The sequence below is a fragment of the Pleurodeles waltl genome, chromosome 2_2 (genome assembly GCF_031143425.1).
Source record: "Pleurodeles waltl isolate 20211129_DDA chromosome 2_2, aPleWal1.hap1.20221129, whole genome shotgun sequence".
Taxonomy (NCBI): Eukaryota; Metazoa; Chordata; class Amphibia; order Caudata; family Salamandridae; genus Pleurodeles; species Pleurodeles waltl.
Window position 1 is genome coordinate 1,163,580,276 of NC_090439.1, and position 26,547 is coordinate 1,163,606,822.

The window sequence follows — 26,547 nt, forward strand, 5'->3', positions numbered from 1 at the left end:
CCTGCAGGACCATGCATCCAGATGTTCCCAGCCCTGCCATTTCAGGCCGGATGTACTGGTGCAAACCTAAAACTCAAACTCTACATGGCACACTGCCTGTGTGCCCTGTCCACCATACACTGCATATACTACGGGTAAGACACCCCCTGTGGCAGTCCTTACAGCCCTGAGGCAGTGTGCACCATGTCATATGTGAGGCCACAGCTGAATGAGCAAAATGCTCCCACTGTGTCCTTGCCAAACCTGGGACATAGTGAGTGAACAGAACAACCATTTTAATACATGTGCTGGACACTAGTCAACGCGAGTTTCCCTACTACATGATGGCCACTCTGAACCCTGGGTTGTTTGGTATCAAACAACTGAGAATAATACATCCAAACTGGTACTTGTGTTGGATGTATCCCTAAATGTACCCAGGGGTCACCTTAGAGGTGCCCCCTACAAACGCTAACTACCCTGGCATGGTTGCTGACTGGCTCTATCCAGCCTGCCATGTCCAAACACCCAATCTACAAACCTTGGGGGAGAACCCTGTCTCTCTGGGTTGTAGAACAATGCCCTTCCTAAGTGGAGGTGCTAACACCCCCTCTCTCAGGAATGTGCACTGCCCTGGTGGCAAGCTTCAAAGGGCTTACCACCTTTGAAACTCAACCCCCAGGTCTGCTGCTAGCAGCAAATGGTCAACCCCTTTGAAAAACCCCACCTTTGGCGGGAGCAAAGGTGGGAAACCACATAAAGAGTAGGGGGTGTGGCCCCACCTGGAATGCACTACCCCTAAGGTGTTGCCTGCGAGGTGGACACCCCATTTCATTTTCCTCCAGCTTAGATCGAAGGAAAACAGCCAGTCGAGGATAGGGAAGTGACCATTCCCACAGGAAGTAGTCACTATAGTGAGTGTAGCCACCCAAAGGTAAGTGTCCCATTGGACACTACCAGGTTCGCCCTAAAACGCCCACTAAATTCAGAATTCAGTGGGCACCCCTAGACCAGGTAATCAGATTCGAAGGATACAAAGAAGATCAGCACCAAGAAGATCCAAGGCACGAGAACTGTGGACCTGCTGCACAAAGAAAAGGTGCCAAACCCTGCCTGCTGCATCTAGACCCGGCAATCACTGCTGGAGAGAAGCTGGACAACTGGACTGACCTCAAGAACCCCAGGGGACCTCCAGGCTTTGCCAACCGCCCAAGAATTCCCTCCAGAGTGGAGGTACCACTCTGCAACAAGGAAGAAACCAGCAACCAAGTGAGGGCCACTTCACTGACCGGCCCCTAACTCCTGAACTGGAAGTCGCAGCCAGACAAGACGACACACTAACGAACAAGAGGACAAACCTTGCAAGTGTGCCAAGTTTGGTGGCACTTTGCCCTTCAGTGGCCGACGGTATTAATACCCTGGGTACTGGTCAGCTGACATCGGACACCGGAAAACCAGTCTGCCCGGGGCTGAAAAAGGTCTAGGAGGAAGTCCCAGTCGAGGGACTTCAGGAACACCCCGAACCTCCCACCAGAGAGCCCCTGTTGTCCTGCAAACGACCCTTGAAGTGACTTACATCCACATCCAAAGGCCATCTTTGTGCACAGCTCCTGGCTCACCAATTCGCTCTGCACCCGGCTGCCCCATGCGCTGCAACAAAGAGCCTGCTGTGCCTTAAGGGTCCCTCACCCCTTGCGACCTCCACACTCCCAAGGGGACCCACCATGAACCACCTCTAAATGTACCTGCACAGACCTTTTCCAAGTGGTCCCCCGCTGTGGCCCTGCACCAGCTCCAGAAACTTTTCACCGCTGCTCCTGCCGGAACTGGGAGCTGCCCAAACTTCTCCAGCTGGCACAGTGTGCCCACCAATGACCTTGACCAACCTGCAAAAGAAGAACTTGGTAAAGCAACTGTATGATTTTATGTGTATTTTTAAGGGTGAGGGTGACTTTCTGTTGATTCCTATGGTGTGTAATTACGCAGAAAATACCATTTTTATTAAACTTCAAAAATCCATCTCTCAAAAAGTACTTAAACAATTTTGATAATCTTGGTCTTAAAAGTTATATAAAAATCTGAAGTAGTTTTATAAATTGTTCTCGAGTTATTCCTTCGAATGTGTGAGCTGTATGATTGATACTGTGAGTACAACAAATGGTTTGCACTTCTCCAAGATTGCCCTAAATGCTCGATCAAGCTCTGTTAAACCGTAAAGCATTAGGTGATCTCGTTTTCACCTCTGTAAACCAATGTGTGGTTGCCTGGATCCCCTCCACACTGCGCCTAGCTTTGTACACTACATAGAGGGCAAGTCTCCTACAAACAAGGCCTTACACAGTCAGGAAGCATACTCTTGTGTTCTTCCCCCCAACTTCGATCAACACCACTACTACCCTCAACGTGTTATCATCCTCCAATTGCCATCATTCAATCTTCTTTGGATACAGTAACCTCCAAACCTTCTATGGCATCCCTGAAAATGGCTACTACTTCTTCAGTTTCCAACTCACCTTCACCTGCTGCCTTATCCGTGATAAGCAATCCACCGCTGTTTTTCCACCCAGGAACCTACTCCGCCCTACAATCATATTCATGTAACTTCAGTCAAATTTGCTAAGCACCCAGATCAGTTCTTAATCCCTGAACGCACAAGTACCTTGGGTAATGGCTTGTTATCTGTTCTTACCAACACATAATTCCCTCAAATAAATGTTCAGAAATAGTTTGTAGCCCAGGCAGCAGCTAATGCCTCTTGCTCAATTACTGAATAATTTCCCTCTGCCCCAGTCAACAAGCTACTGTCTTCTCAGAATGTCCATGTATTTAGAACAATACCACTCCAATACCTACAGCACTGGCATCCATTGTTAGTTTAGTTTTAAACCCCATTTGAAATGAGACCAAAACCTTGGCATTGGCAATATTGTTCTTTATCTCAAGGCATGCCAGTTGTTGAGCCTCCCCATAAACAAATCTTTTCTCTTTCCTCAATAATTCTATCAAGGCCTCTGTCATGTGTGCAAAATCCTTAAGGAACCTGGAATAATATTCCACTAGGCCCATAAAGGATCACAGTTTTTCTCTGTCATTTGGCACTTCAGCATTTACAACCACACTTACAAGATTCAACTTTGGCTTTACTGCCTGCCTGAAAATTAATATCCTAAATACTCATCTTCTTGCACCAAAAAGTTGCAATTTGCCTTGCGCAATGTCAACTCTGCATTTGTAATTTGTTTCAATACCTCTTACAAATGTTTTATCATGAGTGGCAATACCTTCCCCAAAAATCAACACGCCGTCTTCAAAGAACACAACATTCTTCACACCAGCTAAAATATTAAATATCAATCTTTGAAAAATGCTTGCTGCTGATGACAAGCTGAAAGGAAGACGACCTCCACCACTGACACTTAAACTGCTGCTCTTGGATTCACAATAAAATGCAAATCATAGTGGTGAGACCACCCCAATATCGAAGGCCCAGATTCTGCCACACATACCTTCACAAATGTGTCAAGGCCTTGAAACTTGATCTTTAAAAGGATAGAGCCTGTGACATCTATGGCTGCACCTTGTTACCCTTTCAGAATCACGTTTGCGGAGTTTAATTTCTGGCTGGGTCACGTACCCTCAAATGTCTGTTAAGGAATTATGGTGAACAATGATCCAGAATCCACCATCAATTAAACATATTTTACATTTATGCTGCACACTGCTTTGGGTTGATTTTCCTTTTGAGTTCAGCCTTAGGTTCCTTTTTACCACGGCCATTCACCATCAACACTTTATGTTCAATTTCTTCTGATGCTTCTTTGAATGATGATACTCTACTCCTGTTTGCAGCTTTGCACATCCTGGAACCCCCGCTTTTTTCCACAGTTCCGATAGTCTTTGCCTATGGCAAAACAGTTCTTCTAATCACCCTGATGCACACTACTCCCACATCTTCAACATGACTTTGTAACCTGCTTCCCTGCATAGTTAGATATATTCATTACTTTACAGTTTTCTCCTTTACTGTTGTTTCCTTGAAAACTAATTGAAGGTTTCTTGCTCACAACATTCATCTGATCCCTAGTTTCATGTGCCTCTGCCACCTCACCCACGTTCTTGAGATCCAACTGTTGTATTTCTTTCATTAATCTCTCTCTCTTCTAACACCATAGCTATATTTATAGCTTCTTTAAGTGAAGGGATGTTGGTAGCCAAGGGAGGAATGGAAGTGAAATTCCTTGCAAAACAAGAATGCTTAGTTCACGGGCAGCAAGAAATACACGAAATGAGAAGTGCTCGTGCTGCACAGCACTTTAAGGAGCTTCACAATGTAAGTAATTTAATGGCAATTCCATTAACCTAATTACAGTTGCCGGCCACGGACATTGCTCTTCAATGCAACTTTCCCAGCCCGCTGGGTTGTGTTTGGCACAAGCCTGCTACAACGCCTGGAGGACCTTGCTGATAGGGGACACAGATGTCCCTACAATGGAAGTTGCTTTGAAGTGCACTGTCGGGGGTTAAGATTTCTAAATACAACTATACATTTTGTTTTTCTCTTTTTTACCATCCATGGAACAGAGGTCTCTTGAATTCTTCACAATGTTCCTGAACCATGAATGATATTACCCATCCTCAGGACAAAGGAACTTTTTCAAATAATTTAAATTATTTTTTGAGAAATATGTTCAACTGCAAACACTAATGGATTGCACTCCAGATGTCAAATTGATTTCAAACTTTTATTTAAGTTTTGACCTAGAACTTGTAAAACAGAACACCTTTTCACATTACAGTTCTACGATATTATTTGATACCCAGGAAAACCTTAGCAATTCATAATTATTCTGTAGGAGGTCTCTGTTGGAGGTTCACAAATCACCCTCAATGCCTGAGCATGTAGCTATTGATTAACATAAGATGTTACATGAATATTCAGAGTTATAACCCTACACAAGTATGTATAATTATTCACTTGCTCTAAAGGTACCTTAACAAGTACCAATGAAATATACACTGCTTTCTAAACCTATTTATCAGATTCACATTTGATCTGACTATGTTTATGTGCAAAATAGTTCTCTGTAAATACAGATCCAATTCATTTAAACCACCCTGGGGTCCTATTGGAATAACTCCCGAACTATAATGTCATCTGTATAGATTAGGGTTCGAATTATGTCTGCTATTAATGGTGGGAGAAACATCCTTACCAGTTTTAACAGATCTGGGAAACCAAACAAATATCTTGAAAACAGATGGGAGATGTAGGAGGCTGGACTGGCTTGTAGTGAGTACCAAGGGGTACTTGCACCTTGCACCAGGCCCAGTTATCCCTTATTAGTGTATAGGGTGTCTAGCAGCTTAGGCTGATAGATAATGGTAGCTTAGCAGAGCAGCCTAGGCTGAACTAGGAGACGTGTGAAGCTACTACAGTACCACAAGTGTCACTTGCACAATATCATAAGAATACACAGTTATACTAAAAATAAAGGTACTTTATTTTTATGACAATATGCCAAAGTATCTCAGAGTGTACCCTCAGAGTGAGGATAGCAAATATACACAAGTTATATGTACACAATACCAAAAATATGCAGTATAGTCTTAGAAAACAGTGCAAACAATGTATAGTTACAATAGGATGCAATGGGGACACATAGGGATAGGGGCAACACAAACCATATACTCCAAAAGTGGAATGCGAACCACGAATGAACCCCAAACCTATGTGACCTTGTAGAGGGTCGCTGGGACTATTAGAAAATAGTGAGAGTTAGAAAATTAGCCCTCCCCAAGACCCTGAAAAGTGAGTGCAAAGTGCACTAAAGTTCCCCAAAAGACAAAGAAGTCGGGTTAGAGGAATAATGCAGGAAAGACACAAACCAACAATGCAACAACTGTGGATTTCCAATCTAGGGTACCTGTGGAACAAGGGGACCAAGTCCAAAAGTCACAAGCAAGTCGGAGATGGGCATATGCCCAGGAAATGCCAGCTGTGGATGCAAAGAAGCTTCTACTGGACAGAAGAAGCTGAGGTTTCTGCAGGAACGAAAAGGGCTAGAGACTTCCCCTTTGGTGGACGGATCCCTCTCGCCGTGGAGAGTCGTGCAGAAGGGTTTTCCCGCCGAAAGAACGCCAACAAGCCTTGCTAGCTGCAAATTGTGCGGTTAGCGTTTTTGGACGCTGCTGTGGCCCAGGAGGGACCAGGAGGTCGCAAATTGGACCAGGAGAGAGAGGGGACGTCGAGCAAGACAAGGAGCCCTCTCTGAAGCAGGTAGCACCCGGAGAAGTGCCAGAAACAGGCACTACGAGGATGCGTGAAACGGTGCTCACCCGAAGTTACACAAAGGAGTCCCACGTCGCCGGAGACCAACTTAGAAAGTCGTGCAATGCAGGTTAGAGTGCCGTGGACCCAGGCTTGGCTGTGCACGAAGGATTTCCGCCGGAAGTGCACAGGGGCCGGAGTAGCTGCAAAAGTCGCGGTTCCCAGCAATGCAGTCTAGCGAGGTGAGGCAAGGACTTACCTCCACCAAACTTGGACCGAAGAGTCCCTGGACTGTGGGGGCCACTTGGACACAGTTGCTGGATTCGAGGGACCTCGCTCGTCGTGCTGAGAGGAGACCCAAGGGACCGGTAATGCAGCTTTTTGGTGCCTGCGGTTGCAGGGGGAAGATTCCGTCGACCCACGGGAGATTTCTTCGGAGCTTCTAGGGCAGAGAGGAGGCAGACTACCCCCACAGCATGCACCACCAGGAAAACAGTCGAGAAGGCGGCAGGATCAGCGTTACAGAGTTGCAGTAGTCGTCTTTGCTACTTTGTTGCAGTGTTGCAGGCTTCCAGCGCGGTCAGCAGTCGATTCCTTGGCAGAAGGTGAAGAGAGAGATGCAGAGGAACTCTGATGAGCTCTTGCATTCGTTATCTAAAGTTTCCCCAGAGACAGAGACCCTAAATAGCCAGAAAAGAGGGTTTGGCTACCTAGGAGAGAGGATAGGCTACTAACACCTGAAGGAGCCTATCAGAAGGAGTCTCTGACGTAACCTGGTGGCACTGGCCACTCAGAGCAGTCCAGTGTGCCAGCAGCACCTCTGTTTCCAAGATGGCAGAGGTCTGGAGCACACTGGAGGAGCTCTGGACACCTCCCAGGGGAGGTGCAGGTCAGGGGAGTGGTCACTCCCCTTTCCTTTGTCCAGTTTCGCACCAGAGCAGGGCTAAGGGGTCCCTGAACCGGTGTAGACTGGCTTATGCAGAATTGGGCACATCTGTGCCCAAGAAAGCATTTCCAGAGGCTGGGGGAGGCTACTCCTCCCCTGCCTTCACACCATTTTCCAAAGGGAGAGGGTGTAACACCCTCTCTCAGAGGAAGTCCTTTGTTCTGCCATCCTGGGACAAGCCTGGCTTGACCCCAGGGGGGCAGAAACCTGTCTGAGGGGTTGGCAGCAGCAGCAGCTGCAGTGAAACCCCAGGAAAGGCAGTTTGGCAGTACCAGGGTCTGTGCTACAGACCACTGGGGTCATGGAATTGTCCCAATAATGCCAGGATGGCATAAAGGGGGCAATTCCATGATCTTAGACATGTTACATGGCCATATTCGGAGTTACCATTGTGAAGCTACATATAGGTAGTGACCTATATGTAGTGCACGCGTGTAATGGTGTCCCCGCACTCACAAAGTTCAGCGAATTGGCCCTGAACAATGTGGGGGCACCTTGGCTAGTGCCAGGGTGCCCTCACACTAAGTAACTTTGCACCTAACCTTTACCAGGTAAAGGTTAGACATATAGGTGACTTATAAGTTACTTAAGTGCAGTGTAAAATGGCTGTGAAATAACGTGGACGTTATTTTACTCAGGCTGCAGTGGCAGGCCTGTGTAAGAATTGTCAGAGCTCCCTATGGGTGGCAAAAGAAATGCTGCAGCCCATAGGGATCTCCTGGAACCCCAATACCCTGGGTACCTCAGTACCATATACTAGGGAATTATAAGGGTGTTCCAGAAAGCCAATGTAAATTGGTAAAATTGGTCACTAGCCTGTTAGTGACAATTTGAAAGAAATGAGAGAGCATAACCACTGAGGTTCTGATTAGCAGAGCCTCAGTGAGACAGTTAGTCACTACACAGGTAACACATTCAGGCACGCTTATGAGCACTGGGGCCCTGGTGAACAGGGTCCCAGTGACACATACAACTAAATCAACATATATACAGTGAAAAATGGGGGTAACATGCCAGGCAAGATGGTACTTTCCTACACAACCCCCCCAACCGAAGGACAATAAGACTAGCCATGACCTGATGAGTCTTCATTGTCTAAGTGGAAATATCTGGAGAGTCCATCTGCATTGGAGTGGCTACTCCCAGGTCTATGTTCCACTGTATAGTCCATTCCCTGTAGGGATATGGACCACCTCAACAATTTAGGATTTTCACCTTTCATTTGTTTTAGCCAAAGTAGAGGTTTGTGGTCTGTCTGAACAATGAAGTGAGTGCCAAACAGGTATGGCCTCAACTTCTTCAGAGCCCAGACCACAGCAAAGGCCTCCCTCTCTATGGCAGACCAACGCTTTTCTCTAGGGGTCAACCTCCTACTAATAAAAGCAACAGGTTGATCCTGGCCCTCAGAATTAAGTTGTGATAGGACTGCCCCTACTCCTAATTCAGATGCATCAGTTTGGACATAGAATTTGTTAGAGTAACAAGGGCTTTTCAGGACAGGTGCAGAGCACATGGCCTGCTTCAGCTCCTCAAAAGCTTTCTGACAGTTTGCTGTCCATAATACCTTTTTAGGCATCTTCTTGGAAGTGAGGTCATTAAGAGGGGCTGCAATGGAGCCATAGTTGTTAATGAACCTCCTGTAATACCCAGTGAGGCCTAGGAAGGCTCTCACCTGAGTCTGTGTAGTAGGGGGAACCCAATCAATAATTGTTTGGATTTTCCCCTGTAGTGGTGCAATCTGTTCCCCACCAACAAGGTGTCCCAGATAAACCACCTTACCCTGCCCTATCTGGCACTTTGAAGCCTTGATAGTGAGGCCTGCCTTTTGCAGGGCCTCCAAAACTTTCCATAGGTGGACCAGGTGATCATCCCAGCTGGAGCTAAAGACAGCTATATCGTCCAAATATGCTGCACTGAAAGCTTCCAGCCCTTGCAGGACTGTATTCACCAACCTCTGAAAAGTGGCAGGGTCATTTTTCAAACCAAAAGGCATTACAGTAAATTGGTAATGTCCTCCAATGGTTGAAAATGCTGTTTTAGGTTTAGCGTCTTCTGACAATTTGATCTGCCAATACCCTGCAGTCAAGTCAAAAGTGCTTAGATACTTGGCAGATGCCAGTGTATCTATGAGCTCATCTGCCCTGGGTATAGGGTGAGCATCAGTTTTGGTTACCAAGTTGAGACCTCTATAGTCTACACAAAACCGCATTTCCTTCTTTCCATCTTTGGAATGGGGTTTTGGTACAAGTACCACAGGAGAAGCCCATGGACTTTCAGAGTGCTCAACTACTCCTAGTTCCAACATTTTCTGGACCTCTTGTTTTATGCAGTCCCTGACATGGTCAGGCTGCCTATAGATTTTACTTTTGACAGGCAAGCTGTCTCCAGTATCTATAGTGTGCTCACACCAAGAAGTGGTACCTGGCACAGTAGAGAAGAGTTCTGAGAATTGATCTAGGAGATTTATGCAATTATCTTTCTGCTCAGCAGTAAGACAATCAGCCAAAACTACACCTTCCACAAGAGCATCTTGTTCTGTGGAAGAGAAGAGATCAGGTAGAGGATCACTGTCTTCTTCCTGTCCCTCATCAGTTGCCATGAGCAGGGTGAGATCAGCCCTGTCATAGTAGGGTTTCAGGCGGTTGACATGGAGTACCCTAAGGGGACTCCTGGCAGTGCCTAAGTCAACTAAATAAGTGACTTCATCCTTTTTCTCAACAATTGTGTGGGGTCCACTCCATTTATCTTGGAGTGCTCTTGGGGCCACAGGCTCCAAGACCCACACTTTCTGCCCTGGTTGGTACTGAACCAAAACAGCCTTCTGATCATGCCATTGCTTCTGGAGCTCTTGGCTGGCCTGAAGGTTCTTACTGGCCTTTTTCATATACTCAGCCATCCTTGATCTGAGGCCAAGTACATAATCCACAATATCCTGCTTAGGAGCTTTTAAAGGTTGTTCCCAACCCTCCTTTACAAGTGTTAGTGGACCCCTAACAGGGTGTCCAAAAAGAAGTTCAAAGGGGCTAAAGCCCACTCCTTTCTGGGGTACCTCCCTGTAGGCAAAAAGGAGGCATGGTAGAAGGATATCCCATCTCCTGCAGAGTTTTTCAGGGAGACCCATAATCATGCCTTTGAGAGTTTTGTTAAATCTCTCCACCAGTCCATTTGTTTGTGGATGATAGGGTGTGGTGAACTTGTAAGTTACACCACACTCCTTCCACATGGCCTTTAAGTATGCAGACATGAAATTGCTTCCCCTGTCTGATACTACTTCCTTTGGGAAGCCCACCCTGGAAAATATTCCCAGGAGGGCCTTTGCCACTGCAGGAGCTGTAGTGGTCCTTAAAGGAATAGCTTCAGGATATCTTGTGGCATGGTCTACTACCACCAAGATGAATCTATTGCCTGAAGCAGTAGGAGGGTCAAGGGGGCCAACTATGTCAACCCCTACCCTTTCAAAGGGAACCCCAACCACAGGCAGTGGAATAAGGGGTGCCTTTGGGGTGCCACCTGTCTTGCCACTGGCTTGACAGGTTTCACAGGACTTACAAAAATCTTTTGTGTCCTCAGACATTCTAGGCCAATGAAACAAGGGAACAAGCCTGTCCCAAGTTTTCATTTGTCCTAGATGCCCAGCTAGGGGAATGTCGTGTGCCAGAGTTAGGAGGAACTTTCTGTACTCCTGAGGAATCACTAATCTCCTGGCAGCTCCAGGTTTAGGATCCCTATGCTCAGTGTACAAGAGGTTGTCCTCCCAGTAAACTCTGTGAGAGTCACTGACATCCCCATTAGCCTGTTTGACAGCTTGCTGTCTCAGACCCTCTAATGTGGGACAGGTTTGCTGTGCCACACTCAGCTCCTCTCTGGCAGGCCCCCCTTCACCCAAAAGCTCAGCAGTATCTGCTTCCAGCTCCTCTGGTGTAGGTTCTGCACAGGGAGGGAATTCTTCTTCCTCTGAAGTTGAATCCACTGTAGAGGGAGGGATAGTAGGAAGTGGTTTGCTTCTACTAGCCCTAGCTTTAGGGAGCACTTGGTCCATTGTTCCAGGATCGAAGCTTCCCTGTCCTTTTTGCCTTTTGGCCTGAGCCCTGGTTAAAGCAAAAATATGCCCTGGGATGCCCAGCATTGCTGCATGGGCCTCCAACTCCACATCTGACCAAGCTGATGTCTCCAAATCATTTCCGAGTAGACAGTCTACAGGTAAATCTGTGGCTACCACAACTTTCTTTGGACCAGTAACCCCCCCCCAGTTGAGATTAACAACAGCCATGGGGTGGCTAAGTGTGTTGTTGTGAGCATCGGTTACTTGGTACTGGTGACCAAGTAGGTGTTGTTCAGGGTGGACCAGTTTCTCTATGACCATAGTCACACTGGCACCAGTGTCCCTGTAGGCCTGAACCTCAACACCATTTATTAGGGGTAGCTGTTTGTACTTATCCATATTAAGGGGACAAGCAGCTAAGGTGGATAAATCAATAGCCCCCTCAGAGACTAACACAGCCTCTGTGGCCTCCCTAACAAGGCCAACCCCAACTAAGTTATCAATAGTGAGCCCAGCTACTCCCTTGGATTGGCTATTAGTAGGTTTGCTCCCACCACCACTGCTATTAGTAGGGACACTAGGTGTAGCAGTAGGGGTTGTAGTGGTAGGAGGCTTGGTGCTTTTCTTTGGGCAACTGAGATCTGTTGCCCAATGGCCTTTTACTTTACAAAAATAGCACCATGGTTTCTTTTCCTTGTTCTGATTAAAAGAGGATTTGGGCCCACCACCCCCACCAGAGTGTTTTTGTGGGCCTGATGAAGACTCATTTTTAGATTTGTCCCCACCCTTGTCAGAAGACTTACCATCCTTCTTTTTGTTGCCATCTTTGTCACCCCCTGTATGAACTTTTCTGTTCACTCTTGTTCTGACCCATTTGTCTGCCTTCTTTCCCAATTCTTGGGAAGAGGTCAGATCAGAGTCCACCAAGTACTGGTGCAACAAATCAGACACACAATTATTAAGAATATGCTCTCTCAGGATCAAGTTATACAGGCTTTCAAAGTCAGTAACCTTACTGCCATTTAACCACCCCTCCAAGGCCTTCACTGAATGGTCAATGAAATCAACCCAGTCTTGTGAAGACTCCTTTTTGGTCTCTCTGAACTTTATCCTGTATTGTTCAGTGGTTAAGCCATAACCATCCAGGAGTGCATTCTTAAGAACTTGGAAATTATTGGCATCACTTTCTTTCACAGTAAGGAGCCTATCCCTACCTTTTCCACTAAATGATAGCCATAGGATAGCAGCCCACTGCCTTTGAGGGACATCCTATACAACACAGGCCCTCTCAAGTGCAGCAAACCACTTGTTAATGTCATCCCCCTCCTTATAAGGGGGAACTATCTTGTGCAGATTCCTGGAATCATGCTCTTTTACAGGATGACTATGGGGAATACTGCTGCTGCCACCATGGGTTTCTAAACCCAACTTCTGTCTTTCCCTCTCTATTTCTAAAGACTGTCTATCCAAATCCAGCTGTTGCTTTTTAAGCTTCAGTCTGGTTTGTTCCACCCTCAACTTATTGAGTTCCCTTTCTAACAATCTGTCATCAGGGCTGGTGGGAGGGACATTTCTAGATACAGAGGTATGATGGGAATGAACGGAAGGAGACCTGTCCCTTACAGAGGCCACCCTAACAGCTTGGCTGACAGTGTAATGTGAGAGCACATCATCTGTATGATGTGACTCCACCTCAGTACTAACTATGCTAGACTGTCTTGTAATGGGCAGGCTAAGAAGTTTCTTCCCTGAACCTTTTCCTGGGGGAGTCCCTGGATCAGATTGAGAACCATTAGCTACTTTTTCAACAGATGGGGCACTTATGGCCTTATCCTGTTCTCTAAGCATGTTAATTAACAGTTCTAAGGAAGGATTCTTCCCTACACTCAAACCTCTCTCTATGCAGAGACTCCTTGCTCCTTTCCAGCTAAGGTGATCATATGCAAGTTTGGACAGATCAGTATTTTGGCCTGTGCCAGACATTTTTAGAGAGAGTTAAAGTGATAGAAAAAGAGAAAAAAGTTTTCAGAACTTTTTAGAAAGACAGAAAAAAACTTTTTAAACTTTTAAGAACTTTTTGAAAGTTTAGAAGTACTTTTCAGCACTTTGAAAACAGTGAAAAGAGGAAATGCAAAACTTTTTAGCTATGTGTACACACACTGAACTTGTTTTGTATATTTTTCTCTTATGAAAAGTACAATGAAAAGAGTGGTAAGTAGTCTCAAAGCACTTATCCCACCACTGCACAACCAATGTAGGAGGCTGGACTGGCTTGTAGTGAGTACCAAGGGGTACTTGCACCTTGCACCAGGCCCAGTTATCCCTTATTAGTGTATAGGGTGTCTAGCAGCTTAGGCTGATAGATAATGGTAGCTTAGAAGAGCAGCCTAGGCTGAACTAGGAGACGTGTGAAGCTACTACAGTACCACAAGTGTCACTTGCACAATATCATAAGAAAACACAATACACAGTTATACTAAAAATAAAGGTACTTTATTTTTATGACAATATGCCAAAGTATCTCAGAGTGTACCCTCAGAGTGAGGATAGCAAATATACACAAGTTATATGTACACAATACCAAAAATATGCAGTATAGTCTTAGAAAACAGTGCAAACAATGTATAGTTACAATAGGATGCAATGGGGACACATAGGGATAGGGGCAACACAAACCATATACTCCAAAAGTGGAATGCGAACCACGAATGAACCCCAAACCTATGTGACCTTGTAGAGGGTCGCTGGGACTATTAGAAAATAGTGAGAGTTAGAAAATTAGCCCTCCCCAAGACCCTGAAAAGTGAGTGCAAAGTGCACTAAAGTTCCCCAAAAGACAAAGAAGTCGGGTTAGAGGAATAATGCAGGAAAGACACAAACCAACAATGCAACAACTGTGGATTTCCAATCTAGGGTACCTGTGGAACAAGGGGACCAAGTCCAAAAGTCACAAGCAAGTCGGAGATGGGCATATGCCCAGGAAATGCCAGCTGTGGATGCAAAGAAGCTTCTACTGGACAGAAGAAGCTGAGGTTTCTGCAGGAACGAAAAGGGCTAGAGACTTCCCCTTTGGTGGACGGATCCCTCTCGCCGTGGAGAGTCGTGCAGAAGGGTTTTCCCGCCGAAAGAACGCCAACAAGCCTTGCTAGCTGCAAATCGTGCGGTTAGCGTTTTTGGACGCTGCTGTGGCCCAGGAGGGACCAGGAGGTCGCAAATTGGACCAGGACAGAGAGGGGACGTCGAGCAAGACAAGGAGCCCTCTCTGAAGCAGGTAGCACCCGGAGAAGTGCCAGAAACAGGCACTACGAGGATGCGTGAAACGGTGCTCACCCGAAGTTACACAAAGGAGTCCCACGTCGCCGGAGACCAACTTAGAAAATCGTGCAATGCAGGTTAGAGTGCCGTGGACCCAGGCTTCGCTGTGCACGAAGGATTTCCGCCGGAAGTGCACAGGGGCCGGAGTAGCTGCAAAAGTCGCGGTTCCCAGCAATGCAGTCTAGCGAGGTGAGGCAAGGACTTACCTCCACCAAACTTGGACTGAAGAGTCACTGGACTGTGGGGGCCACTTGGACACAATTGCTGGATTCGAGGGACCTCGCTCGTCGTGCTGAGAGGAGACCCAAGGGACCGGTAATGCAGCTTTTTGGTGTCTGCGGTTGCAGGGGGAAGATTCCGTCGACCCACGGGAGATTTCTTCGGCGCTTCTAGTGCAGAGAGGAGGCAGACTACCCCCACAGCATGCACCACCAGGAAAACAGTCGAGAAGGCGGCAGGATCAGCGTTACAGAGTTGCAGTAGTCGTCTTTGCTACTTTGTTGCAGTGTTGCAGGCTTCCAGCGCGGTCAGCAGTCGATTCCTTGGCAGAAGGTGAAGAGAGAGATGCAGAGGAACTCTGATGAGCTCTTGCATTCGTTATCTAAAGTTTCCCAGAGACAGAGACCCTAAATAGCCAGAAAAGAGGGTTTGGCTACCTAGGAGAGAGGATAGGCTACTAACACCTGAAGGAGCCTATCAGAAGGAGTCTCTGACGTCACCTGGTGGCACTGGCCACTCAGAGCAGTCCAGTGTGCCAGCAGCACCTCTGTTTCCAAGATGGCAGAGGTCTGGAGCACACTGGAGGAGCTCTGGACACCTCCCAGGGGAGGTGCAGGTCAGGGGAGTGGTCACTCCCCTTTCCTTTGTCCAGTTTCGCGCCAGAGCAGGGCTAAGGGGTCCCTGAACCGGTGTAGACTGGCTTATGCAGAATTGGGCACATCTGTGCCCAAGAAAGCATTTCCAGAGGCTGGGGGAGGCTACTCCTCCCCTGCCTTCACACCATTTTCCAAAGGGAGAGGGTGTAACACCCTCTCTCAGAGGAAGTCCTTTGTTCTGCCATCCTGGGACAAGCCTGGCTTGACCCCAGGGGGGGCAGAAACACGTCTGAGGGGTTGGCAGCAGCAGCAGCTGCAGTGAAACCCCAGGAAAGGCAGTTTGGCAGTACCAGGATCTGTGCTACAGACCACTGGGGTCATGGAATTGTCCCAATAATGCCAGGATGGCATAGAGGGGGCAATTCCATGATCTTAAACATGTTACAGGGCCATATTCGGAGTTACCATTGTGAAGCTACATATAGGTAGTGACCTATATGTAGTGCACGCGTGTAATGGTGTCCCCGCACTCACAAAGTTCAGGGAATTGGCCCTGAACAATGTGGGGGCACCTTGGCTAGTGCCAGGGTGCCCTCACACTAAGTAACTTTGCACCTAACCTTTACCAGGTAAAGGTTAGACATATAGGTGACTTATAAGTTACTTAAGTGCAGTGTAAAATGGCTGTGAAATAACGTGGACCTTATTTCACTCAGGCTGCAGTGGCAGGCCTGTGTAAGAATTGTCAGAGCTCCCTATGGGTGGCAAAAGAAATGCTGCAGCCCATAGGGATCTCCTGGAACCCCAATACCCTGGGTACCTCAGTACCATATACTAGGGAATTATAAGGGTGTTCCAGAAAGCCAATGTAAATTGGTAAAATTGGTCACTAGCCTGTTAGTGACAATTTGAAAGAAATGAGAGAGCATAACCACTGAGGTTCTGATTAGCAGAGCCTCAGTGAGACAGTTAGTCACTACACAGGTAACACATTCAGGCACACTTATGAGCACTGGGGCCCTGGTGAACAGGGTCCCAGTGACACATACAACTAAAACAACATATATACAGTGAAAAATGGGGGTAACATGCCAGGCAAGATGGTACTTTCCTACAGGAGAGAACTATGCATCCCTGTCAATTGCAATTCGGAGGTATACACTTATAGACAGGCATGAAGTATCTCATGTGTGGGTGTGAAGAGATACTATCAACTGTAAAAGGACATGCAGATTCTGAGTTACACCATTTTCTAGCAGAAAGTTGGTCTGTCATACTCCAGCATCCTTCTATGACCCATAAACTTCTGAATGTGCATGGACAACATTATTAGATTATCACTGCTAGGAAAATGTGGACAATACCTAGACTGCTTTGAATTTTTTTTCTCTTCAGCCCTACTGAGAAAGAAAATAAGGAAAAGTTGCCTAAAGATTTTTCCAGCAGATTCTAAAAGCACAAATTAGGGAACCCCTTTTTATGCACCAAGACAAAAACAGTTCCTTCCTTGCCTTTTGGAAGGCGCCATATCAATTCTAAACAGTTAACATGTCAGGATTCATGGGCAAGGATCAGGCTTTTTTTCCCCATCAGGATCCCACCTAAGCTTCCTGCCCATGACAATTTGCAGCTTTTATTCCCTGTATTACTTGGTATTCTTTGGGAGGCGGGGTCACTCGCTTGGGTCACACTCACAACCTCCAACTATTTCATGTTCCATCACATTCTCACTTCTGATAATTGTACACAAATCCTGTCTGTAAGATATCTAATCATGAGCTGAGACTGGAAATGATACAAACTTCCTGACTACATTCATGGTCTAAGATTACTTTCCAAAATGAGCTTGATTCATTAGCTTGCAATATTTCAGGCAGGGAACACCACAGACTGCAATCAGGGGATCTCCTAGATGGTTTAACTTCAATTTCGAATTTCTTTCCACAAAATCACCTGGTTGGCTTCTCACTGAAGCCTTCTCCGCTTTCAGTGCAGTGGTAGTGTTTCTCCCGAGTATGTATTCTATGATGTATGATCAGTATGTCTTAGTGAAGCTTTCCCCACTTTTTGTGCCCCAATAAGGCTTCTAAGTAGCATGACTGTTCTCTTACATTTTCCGCACTAAATCAGCCTTTACGGAGTATGGATCCTCCAATGCAGTAACAGACCTTGCTTTGAGTGAAGCTTTTCCCCACACTCTGTACATTTATATAGTTTCTCCTATGTACTGATTATTGATATCGCCACAGTATGCTGTTTTCCATATTCTGTTCTTCGATATGGTTTTTCACCATTGTGGATTCTTTGGTGTATTAACATTTTTGGCTTAAGACTGAACCTTTTTCCACATTCTGTACAACAATATGGTTTCTCACCAGTGTGGACTCGCTGGTGTATCAACAAACTGTGTGTCTTAATGAACCTTTTCCCACATTCTGCACACTGAAAAGGTTTCTCACCTGTATGAGTTGTCTGATGTCCCAATAGTGAGCTCTTTTGCGTAAAGCTTTTCCCACATTCTGTGCACTGATAGGGTTTCTCACCAGTATGGATTCTTTGGTGTATTAACATAGTTTTCTTAAGGGCAAAATTTTTCCCACAGTCTGCACAATGATAGGGTTTCTCACCAGTATGGACTCTCTGGTGCATCAACAAATTGTAGGTCTTAATGAATCTTTTCCCACATTCTGTACACTGAAATGGTTTTTCACCTGTATGAATTCTCTGATGTGTCAACAGTGTTCTCTTTAGAGTGAAGCTTTTTCCACATTCTGTACAGTGAAAAGGTTTCTCACCAGTATGGAGTCTCTGATGCTCCACAACCATGTGCTTCTCGTTGAAGCTTTTTCCACATTCTTTACACTCAAAGGGTTTCTCACCAGTATGGATTCTCTTATGTACGATGAGTGTGGTTCTTCGAGTGAAGCTTTTCCCGCATTCTGTGCACCAATGGCGTTTCTCAGCAATATGGCTTCTTTGGTGACTTAACATATCGGTCTCATGAGTGAAGCCTTTCCCACATTTTGTTAACTGAAAGTGTTTCTCACCAGTATGGACTCTCAGGTGTCTCAACAAATTGTATTCTGCAATGAAGCTTTTCTCACATTCTGTACACTGAAAGGGTTTCTCACCAGTATGGGTTCTATGATGCCTCCTCAGTGTGCTCTTCCGAGTGAAGCTTTTTCCACAGTCTGTACATTGATAGGGCTTCTCACCAGAATGGACTCTCTGATGTATGAGAAGATTTCTTTTCCGAGTGAACACTTCTCCACATTCAGTACACTGGTAGGGTTTCTCACCAGTATGGTCTCTTTGATGTAAGAAAAGATTTGTTTTGCGAGTGAAGATTTGCCCACATTCTGCACACTGATAGGGTTTCTCACCAGTATGGGTTCTATGATGCCTCCTCAGTGTGCTCTTCAGAGTGAAGCTTTTTCCACAGTCTGTACATTGATAGGGCTTCTCACCAGAATGGACTCTCTGATGTATGAGAAGATTTCTTTTACGAGTGAACACTTTTCCACATTCTGCACACTGATAGGGTTTCTCACCAATATGGACTCTGTGGTGTATCAACAAATTGTGTCTATCTATGAAGCTTTTACCACATTCTGTGCAGTTACAGGGTTTCTCACCCATATTGATTCTCTGGTGTTTTAGTAGCTTCTCTGGCTCAGTGAAGTGTTTCCCACATCCAATATACTGGTAAAGTTCCTTCCCAGAAAGTATTCTCTGATAATTCAACAGAGGATTCAGTGAGTCAAGCTTTCTCACACTGTTACAGTTTCTCCTAAGGATATTCTGATGCTGAACACATTTTTGATTAGAAGGAAAACGAGGTCACACTCTGTGCACTGATGTGGGGTTGTCACCTTATAAATTATAGATCATCTGATACAACTATAGATGTGAGCTTTGAGTGATGTTCACCTCGGACTCTACACTAGAACGTATCTCGCCACAGCAGAACATCTGAGGTACATATAGAAATACTGAGTAAAACCTTTTTTACGCTCTTTAATGATACAGGTTATCGTCACTGGGTTGGAGGTTTAAAGTGCCCATAAGGATGAGCTCCGTATGAAGGTTTATCTCACAATAGGCCAGTGTTTCTCCCCAGAATTAATTGCACAATGTGCAATACAGGGCCAACCTTCGAGTGGAGGCTTACTCAGATGATTCTGCACACCAATACAATTTTTCTTCTTGTGGTGCTGTGCAGGACTGGTGCTGGGGTGCTGTGGGTCTCTTCATCAGGACCTTTGAATCTGTGAATGAGAAACAAAATGTTTATATGTGGCTAAAAGACGGAGAAGCTGGATGAGGAAGGGTAATTTTGAAGATGAGAGGCACAGAAGGAGAAATGCATCAATGGCTGTACTAGAGATATTAAAGCCCAAGAGTTAAAGCATACATTTTCTATACAATTTCCTGGTTGCACCTGGTGAACTAGTGGGTCCACTGGGTGCAGCTGCCAATCATGAATCTTGATCACACCCGTCAAGTTTTGAAATACAGCCTCTTGAAGTCTGTGGCCCTTTGACTATGACTCTTAGTTGGTTGCTAGCCCAGCATTAGTAACCTCTCTAGCCTGACCACTGACTATTAAGAACAGTTAATTCTGTGAATCATCCCTCCATTGGCACAGACCCAAACTACCAAATCCAAGGAAGCACCATTCAAAAGGTGCAAGGACCTTGAGCACTTTGGGAAGTCTTTGTTAATGCAGTAAATATTGGATTACTTTTATGAGCAAATTAGCAGTGCTCCAACTCTATCAAATTAGCTTTTTCATACCATTTCTGACCTATGACACTATAAGGCAAGTCAGTCCTCTCCCATGCTACCAAAGCATCTATTTGAGAATATTTTATGCCATTTCAAAAATAAGGCTTCTAAAACCCAAATCTTGGAGGAAAATGTCTCCTCTAACTTGTAAATGATTATGCAACCTACGCCTCACCTACAAACACTGTTAAAATTTGAGCCAATGGGAGAGGTGCAGCTCAGCGTAGCATTTTTAGGTATTCAGACTTCTGCCTCCCTCAAAGAGCTTTTTCTGGCATCAACAATAAAAAGAAAAACAAAAAACAGCAGAACCCTTTTGTTCACTAGAGCTGCTTCAACTACTGAATAGTTGTTGGCCTGAAAATGGGGATGCCCGGGTTTTAAAAACAATTTTTTTAAATCACTGCAGTCAGACGATCTGAATAATTACCACCTTGTCTTAAAAGAACCTTAAATTCTGGAGAAAAAAAATTCTTGTGATGCTTGTTCAGTAACAGAGGCAGAAATACCTTATTGCATCTTCTACAGGAGGGATTTTTCTGTGACAAATTAGGTGAGCCTGGTTCCAGGGCACCTTATGAGGCATCTAAATGTAAGGATGGAACATCAACTTAAAGCACCTTAAAGGAAGAGGACTACGCCCTGCTACAATGGTCAACAAATAGGGGTAAGAAGTACAATAGGAAGAAAATAAAACATCCCCAATGTAGTGCTTTAGCACAATTAATGAATGTCCTCATTTGAGTCACTGATGCCCCTTTTCTGTCCAGTGAGCAGCCTGGTTCCTCAAGGGAGGACTTTTATTTGAGGGGCATCAGATTTACAATTTCTTTTACTTTGCAGGAAATTGTTTCCAGCACACTCAAATATGCCACTTTCTGTTCTTCTAGCAGTAGTCTTTTTAATACATTGATAGGGGTGTTAAGGTTGTCCAGTTCTATCTCTATTCGTTTGAGGGGGAAGTTTGCAACTTGCTTTTTTGTTCCTTATTGTGTGCAATTGTGTTGCTGATTCAATTGCCCCGCACAGACATTTTGCTGAAGGAGGATTCAGACTCTACTGAGGTACTGAAAGGAGAATAGATGTTTCATCCTGTGCTGCACTTCACCCCCCCACACTGGGCTTCAACCTGATTTAGCACTTGATAAGCCCAGATCAGACCACTCGCTTAATAAAGGCTAAAGCAAATTCTTCATAGCGAGCAGTCACCTCACCACCAACAGCATTCACCTCCATCCACCACCACTCACCTCATGCCACTTCCTCAGTACTAACAGTTCTGCCCTCCCCCACTGGTCCGCCTGGATCAGACTATTATTGGAAATTCTCATGGACACCAAAAGATATTAGCACCACTCCATCATGGGGGCTTTGTCGTTGAGAGGTAGTGCTATCTAGGAGCAGCTGGGTTTCTCTTAGAGCTCTGTTGAAAAGCTCCTGCCACAGCTTGGATAGGGGCAACTGTGTTTTGACCCCTTTCACCATAGCATACTGGCAGTTTCTTAGTGGCTTAATGCTACTCTAATTGTTTGGGGTGTGATTAAAACCTTTACTTGCTTGCACAATAGACAGGAAGAAAGACTTTCAGCTCCATAACATTCTACGAAAAACGTAAAATGCCCAGGTTAAAATGGAAAGCTATGTTCACTGGGAATAATGAAAGTCAGGAGACTTTCGCCCCAGAGCTTTGGAGAACAAACGTAATGGGCCATACAAGATAGTCCAGACGACAGCTCTCTACTACTCGGTGGACACAGGTACCACAAGCAAACCAAAAAGGATGGTCTATGTGAACGAGCTGAAGACTTACTTCTGGAAAGATTACACACTTAGGCCCTCATTACAACATCGGCGGTCTTTTGATAAGACCGCCGAGGCTGCGGGAGCCAGAATACTGCCAGTGCCGGCGGTATTTCTAGCTCCCCTTTATGACTTTTCCACTGGGCCAGCGGACAGTAACAGTGTTACCGTCCACTGGCCCAGTGGAAAAGTCACATCAACATTGCTGCTGGCTCGTAATAGAGCCGGCGGCAATGCTGATGTGCAGCGGTTGCAGTAGCACCCGTCGCGCATTTCACTGCCCAAAATTCGGGCAGTGAAATGCGCGACAGGGCTATGCCTGGGGGCCCCTGCACTGCCCATGCCAAGTGCATGGGCAGTGCAGGGGCCCCCAGGGGCACCCCCAGTCCCCTTACCGCCAGCCATTCCATGGTGGTGTTTACCGCCGTGGCCAGGCTGGTGGTCGGGGACTCATAATCCCCGCCCTGGGGATTATGACCGCCAGGCGAAAGCCTGGCTGTATAGTGGAGGGGCCGGCAGTATGGCCGTGGCTACTGCGCCACGGTCATAATAGCTGGTGGAAAACCGCCAGCTTACCGCCGGCCGCCAGGGTCATAATGAGACCCTAAATGTTATGAGTACAGCAGAGGAGGGTGAGGATGACAATGAGCCTCGTCCTCACTACTGCATAGTGACATGAAGGGTGACACTGTGCAAGGGGTTCCGTTAGCTCCCAACTCAACACCTGAGTGACCGAGAGAATGCAACAAAGTGTTCAGAAAGTTTTCCAACCTGTTCGCGCTGACTATATGATTGACTCTGTCGGTATGCACAACACAGACCTAGGAGACAGACTGCCAGTGGAGGGCAGAAGGTAAAGAACGGCTGGCTGGGTTCTGGGCTGCATCAAGGAGGAAGTTGCTAAGAGACTGGAGAGAAATCTCGTAGTACACGGTCTAGTCTTGGGGAGTACAAGAGCAACGGTCTACCCACCTGCTGATGTGTGTCAACTTTCGAGCCCTTAATGAGGTAACCAAGAGCGATGCCCATCCAATCCCAAAAGCGGCTGAGCTTATGGATCACTTAGGTGCTGCAAAGTCCTTCAGCACCTTTGATCTTACCAGTGACTATTGGCACAGTTAGCACCAAGTGCCAAGGAAGAAACTGCATTTTCTCTGCCAGAGGGGTTTAAGGTGATGCACTTTAGGCTGAAGAATGCTCCTGCCACTTTTTAGCGATTGTCCAACCATGTTCTCGCAGGGCTGGAGCAGTTCTCTGTGGTCTACCTGGATGATATTGCACTGTTTAGCAATTCATTGCAGGACCACCTGAGACACCTAGGACAGGTGTTGGCCAAGATACAAGAGTCATAAATGTCCATCAAGGCAACCAAGTATCAGGTGGGGCAGTCCATTGTTTTCTACCTTTGGCATGAGGTGGGTAACGGGAAGATTCACCTGTTGCATGCCAAGATTCAGTCTGCGCTGGAGTAAGAGGTACCTACTACCCAGACTGAAGTGAGGGCCTTTTTAGGACTCATCAGGTATTTTGGGAACTTAGTGGCAAACTATGAAAATATAGTTACCACATTACCTGCTTTGACCTCCAGGAAGCGGCCCAGAAAAGTGACATGGACTAAAGAGCGTCAAAAGGCATTTGAGGAGCTAAAGAAGGCACTATGCAACGAATCAATACTGAAATCTCCCGACTAAAGTCAACCTTTCATTTTACGTACAGGTGCATCTGATAACAGAGTCTGAGTTGTGTTAAGTCAACTGGATGACAAAGGTGGAGGGCATCTGCTAGCCTTTATTAGTAATTAGTTACTACCCATGGAACAGAACTGGGCAGCTACTGAAAAAGAGTGCGTTGCCACAGTATGGTCCTTAAGTAAGGTCTGCTCTTACTTGTTTGGCACCAGGTTTGTAGCACAAACGAATCATCTGCCAGTCAAGTGATTGATGGCTAAGAAAGGAGAGAATGCCATGTTGTTGAAATAGTCCATGTCTCTGCAAGAATTAGATTTTGTAGAGGAGCACCAAGCCACAATGAACCACGGGAATGCAGATGGACAGTCCTGCTGTTTCGGCTGATCTGATGACCCAACCTCTCCGGTTCAGGGCAGTCTGGTCTGGTAGGGGCGTCTGGTGGGACAGAAAAGTCCCCTGCATGGTGATGGATGTGCACCTCTACCCAGAGTGTCCCAGTTGCAACAACCTCTGGATTCTTGGTGCATGCATGTGTGCCATTACCTAGGGCTGCCCCACCGATTGCTGGCTTGTTAGACTGTGCCCATAGCGCACTGGTTAAGGGCAACTACACGTACCAAGAGTTAATAGCTCAGGTGCAGTGGTGGAAGCATACAGTTTTTGAAATGGTGATCAGTAATGTGAACAGGTTGTTTTGACTGTGTAACTGGAGTGAGGCCTACTGCCCCACTCATGGAACGTTCAGCTTTGGTGTAGCCAACTCACTCTTGGAGTACATGATATAATATCTACCCGTGCACAGCATGTGTTTGCATGTTGGTACGTATGGGTTCCTGCATTTAGTACAGTACATGGAGGCCTGAGGTTTCCATATTGGAAACCCAGGGCATTGGAAAAGCAAATGGAAGTGGAGGAGCTATGTCAGGCAGATTTGTGGATTGCCAGCATTCCAGAGAGCGGGATAGGACACCAAATGGGGGAAGGGAGAGCCAAGCTCTGCTGTGCAATTCAAAAGGTCTCTGATTCGTGAAAGGTGACTGGTCAGTGGGGACTGGGAAGAGGATAGGGCTGATAAGGGAAACACAGCAGAGACGAGGAATCACAATGATCAGGACTGGGGTCTTTTTAACCTTTTTGTTGGGATACATCAGTGAGGCTGACATTTAGGTATGATCCAGTAGTCACTCCCATGGACTGCGTTATGGAGCTATCAAGTGTGGAGTCTCTCCTGCTGTGACAAACTGCTTCCAAGGCAATAGAATAAACAGAGGAGTGGGCACTTCAAACGAAGCAACCCCTCCCCCCCCCCACTCAAACTTCAAAGACTAAGACATTAAATAACATCTGTGTCTGGAAATGGATTATAAAAAGGGGAGCTTGAGGCTTCCAAAAGCTCAAACCTTAGATGTACATCAGTGTGGTGTAGCTCAGCACGACTTTGGATCATTGTGATCAGGACAAGAGATTAGGGTCTGGTGGGAAAGGGGATATCACCCAGGAGAATCTCGACTACTTAACCTGGAGCGTCAGCATCTGCCTGCAGGGACCAGAGGACCCTGTGAGAAGGAGATCACCTTTGGAAGAAGCAAGGTCCAGTAGGGATCCTGTTGAGTGGACCCCAGAAGCAAGGTGTGAGATTCATGGTCAAGTCAGGATCGCAAAAAACAATTGGGCCATTCACCAATCTGCTGCTAAAGTTGGCGACATATGCAAGTGACTTATAAGTTACTTAAGTGCAGTGTAAAATGGCTGTGAAATAACGTGGACGTTATTTCACTCAGGCTGCAGTGGCAGGCCTGTGTAAGAATTGTCAGAGCTCCCTATGGGTGGCAAAAGAAATGCTGCAGCCCATAGGGATCTCCTGGAACCCCAATACCCTGGGTACCTCAGTACCATATACTAGGGAATTATAAGGGTGTTCCAGAAAGCCAATGTAAATTGGTAAAATTGGTCACTAGCCTGTTAGTGACAATTTGAAAGAAATGAGAGAGCATAACCACTGAGGTTCTGATTAGCAGAGCCTCAGTGAGACAGTTAGTCACTACACAGGTAACACATTCAGGCACACTTATGAGCACTGGGGCCCTGGTGAACAGGGTCCCAGTGACACATACAACTAAAACAACATATATACAGTGAAAAATGGGGGTAACATGCCAGGCAAGATGGTACTTTCCTACAGGAGAGAACTATGCATCCCTGTCAATTGCAATTCGGAGGTATACACTTATAGACAGGCATGAAGTATCTCATGTGTGGGTGTGAAGAGATACTATCAACTGTAAAAGGACATGCAGATTCTGAGTTACACCATTTTCTAGCAGAAAGTTGGTCTGTCATACTCCAGCATCCTTCTATGACCCATAAACTTCTGAATGTGCATGGACAACATTATTAGATTATCACTGCTAGGAAAATGTGGACAATACCTAGACTGCTTTGAATTTTTTTTCTCTTCAGCCCTACTGAGAAAGAAAATAAGGAAAAGTTGCCTAAAGATTTTTCCAGCAGATTCTAAAAGCACAAATTAGGGAATCCCTTTTTATGCACCAAGACAAAAACAGTTCCTTCCTTGCCTTTTGGAAGGCGCCATATCAATTCTAAACAGTTAACATGTCAGGATTCATGGGCAAGGATCAGGCTTTTTTTCCCATCAGGATCCCACCTAAGCTTCCTGCCCATGACAATTTGCAGCTTTTATTCCCTGTATTACTTGGTATTCTTTGGGAGGCGGGGTCACTCGCTTGGGTCACACTCACAACCTCCAACTATTTCATGTTCCATCACATTCTCACTTCTGATAATTGTACACAAATCCTGTCTGTAAGATATCTAATCATGAGCTGAGACTGGAAATGATACAAACTTCCTGACTACATTCATGGTCTAAGATTACTTTCCAAAAT

At 45.9% G+C, this 26,547-nt stretch overlaps 1 protein-coding gene across 1 annotated transcript in view; it reads right to left on the bottom strand.

The window, feature by feature from the left end:
* Nucleotides 1-17,271: 17,271 nt before the first annotated feature.
* The window catches only part of LOC138283013 (zinc finger protein 850-like), a 57,942-nt gene continuing 48,666 nt past the window's right edge, over nt 17,272-26,547 (bottom strand). The window contains exon 3 of the mRNA XM_069221131.1: nt 17,272-19,037. Within this exon, the coding sequence (XP_069077232.1) occupies nt 17,586-19,037 (1,452 nt within the window). The 3' untranslated portion in view covers nt 17,272-17,585. The remainder of the gene's footprint in view (nt 19,038-26,547) is intronic.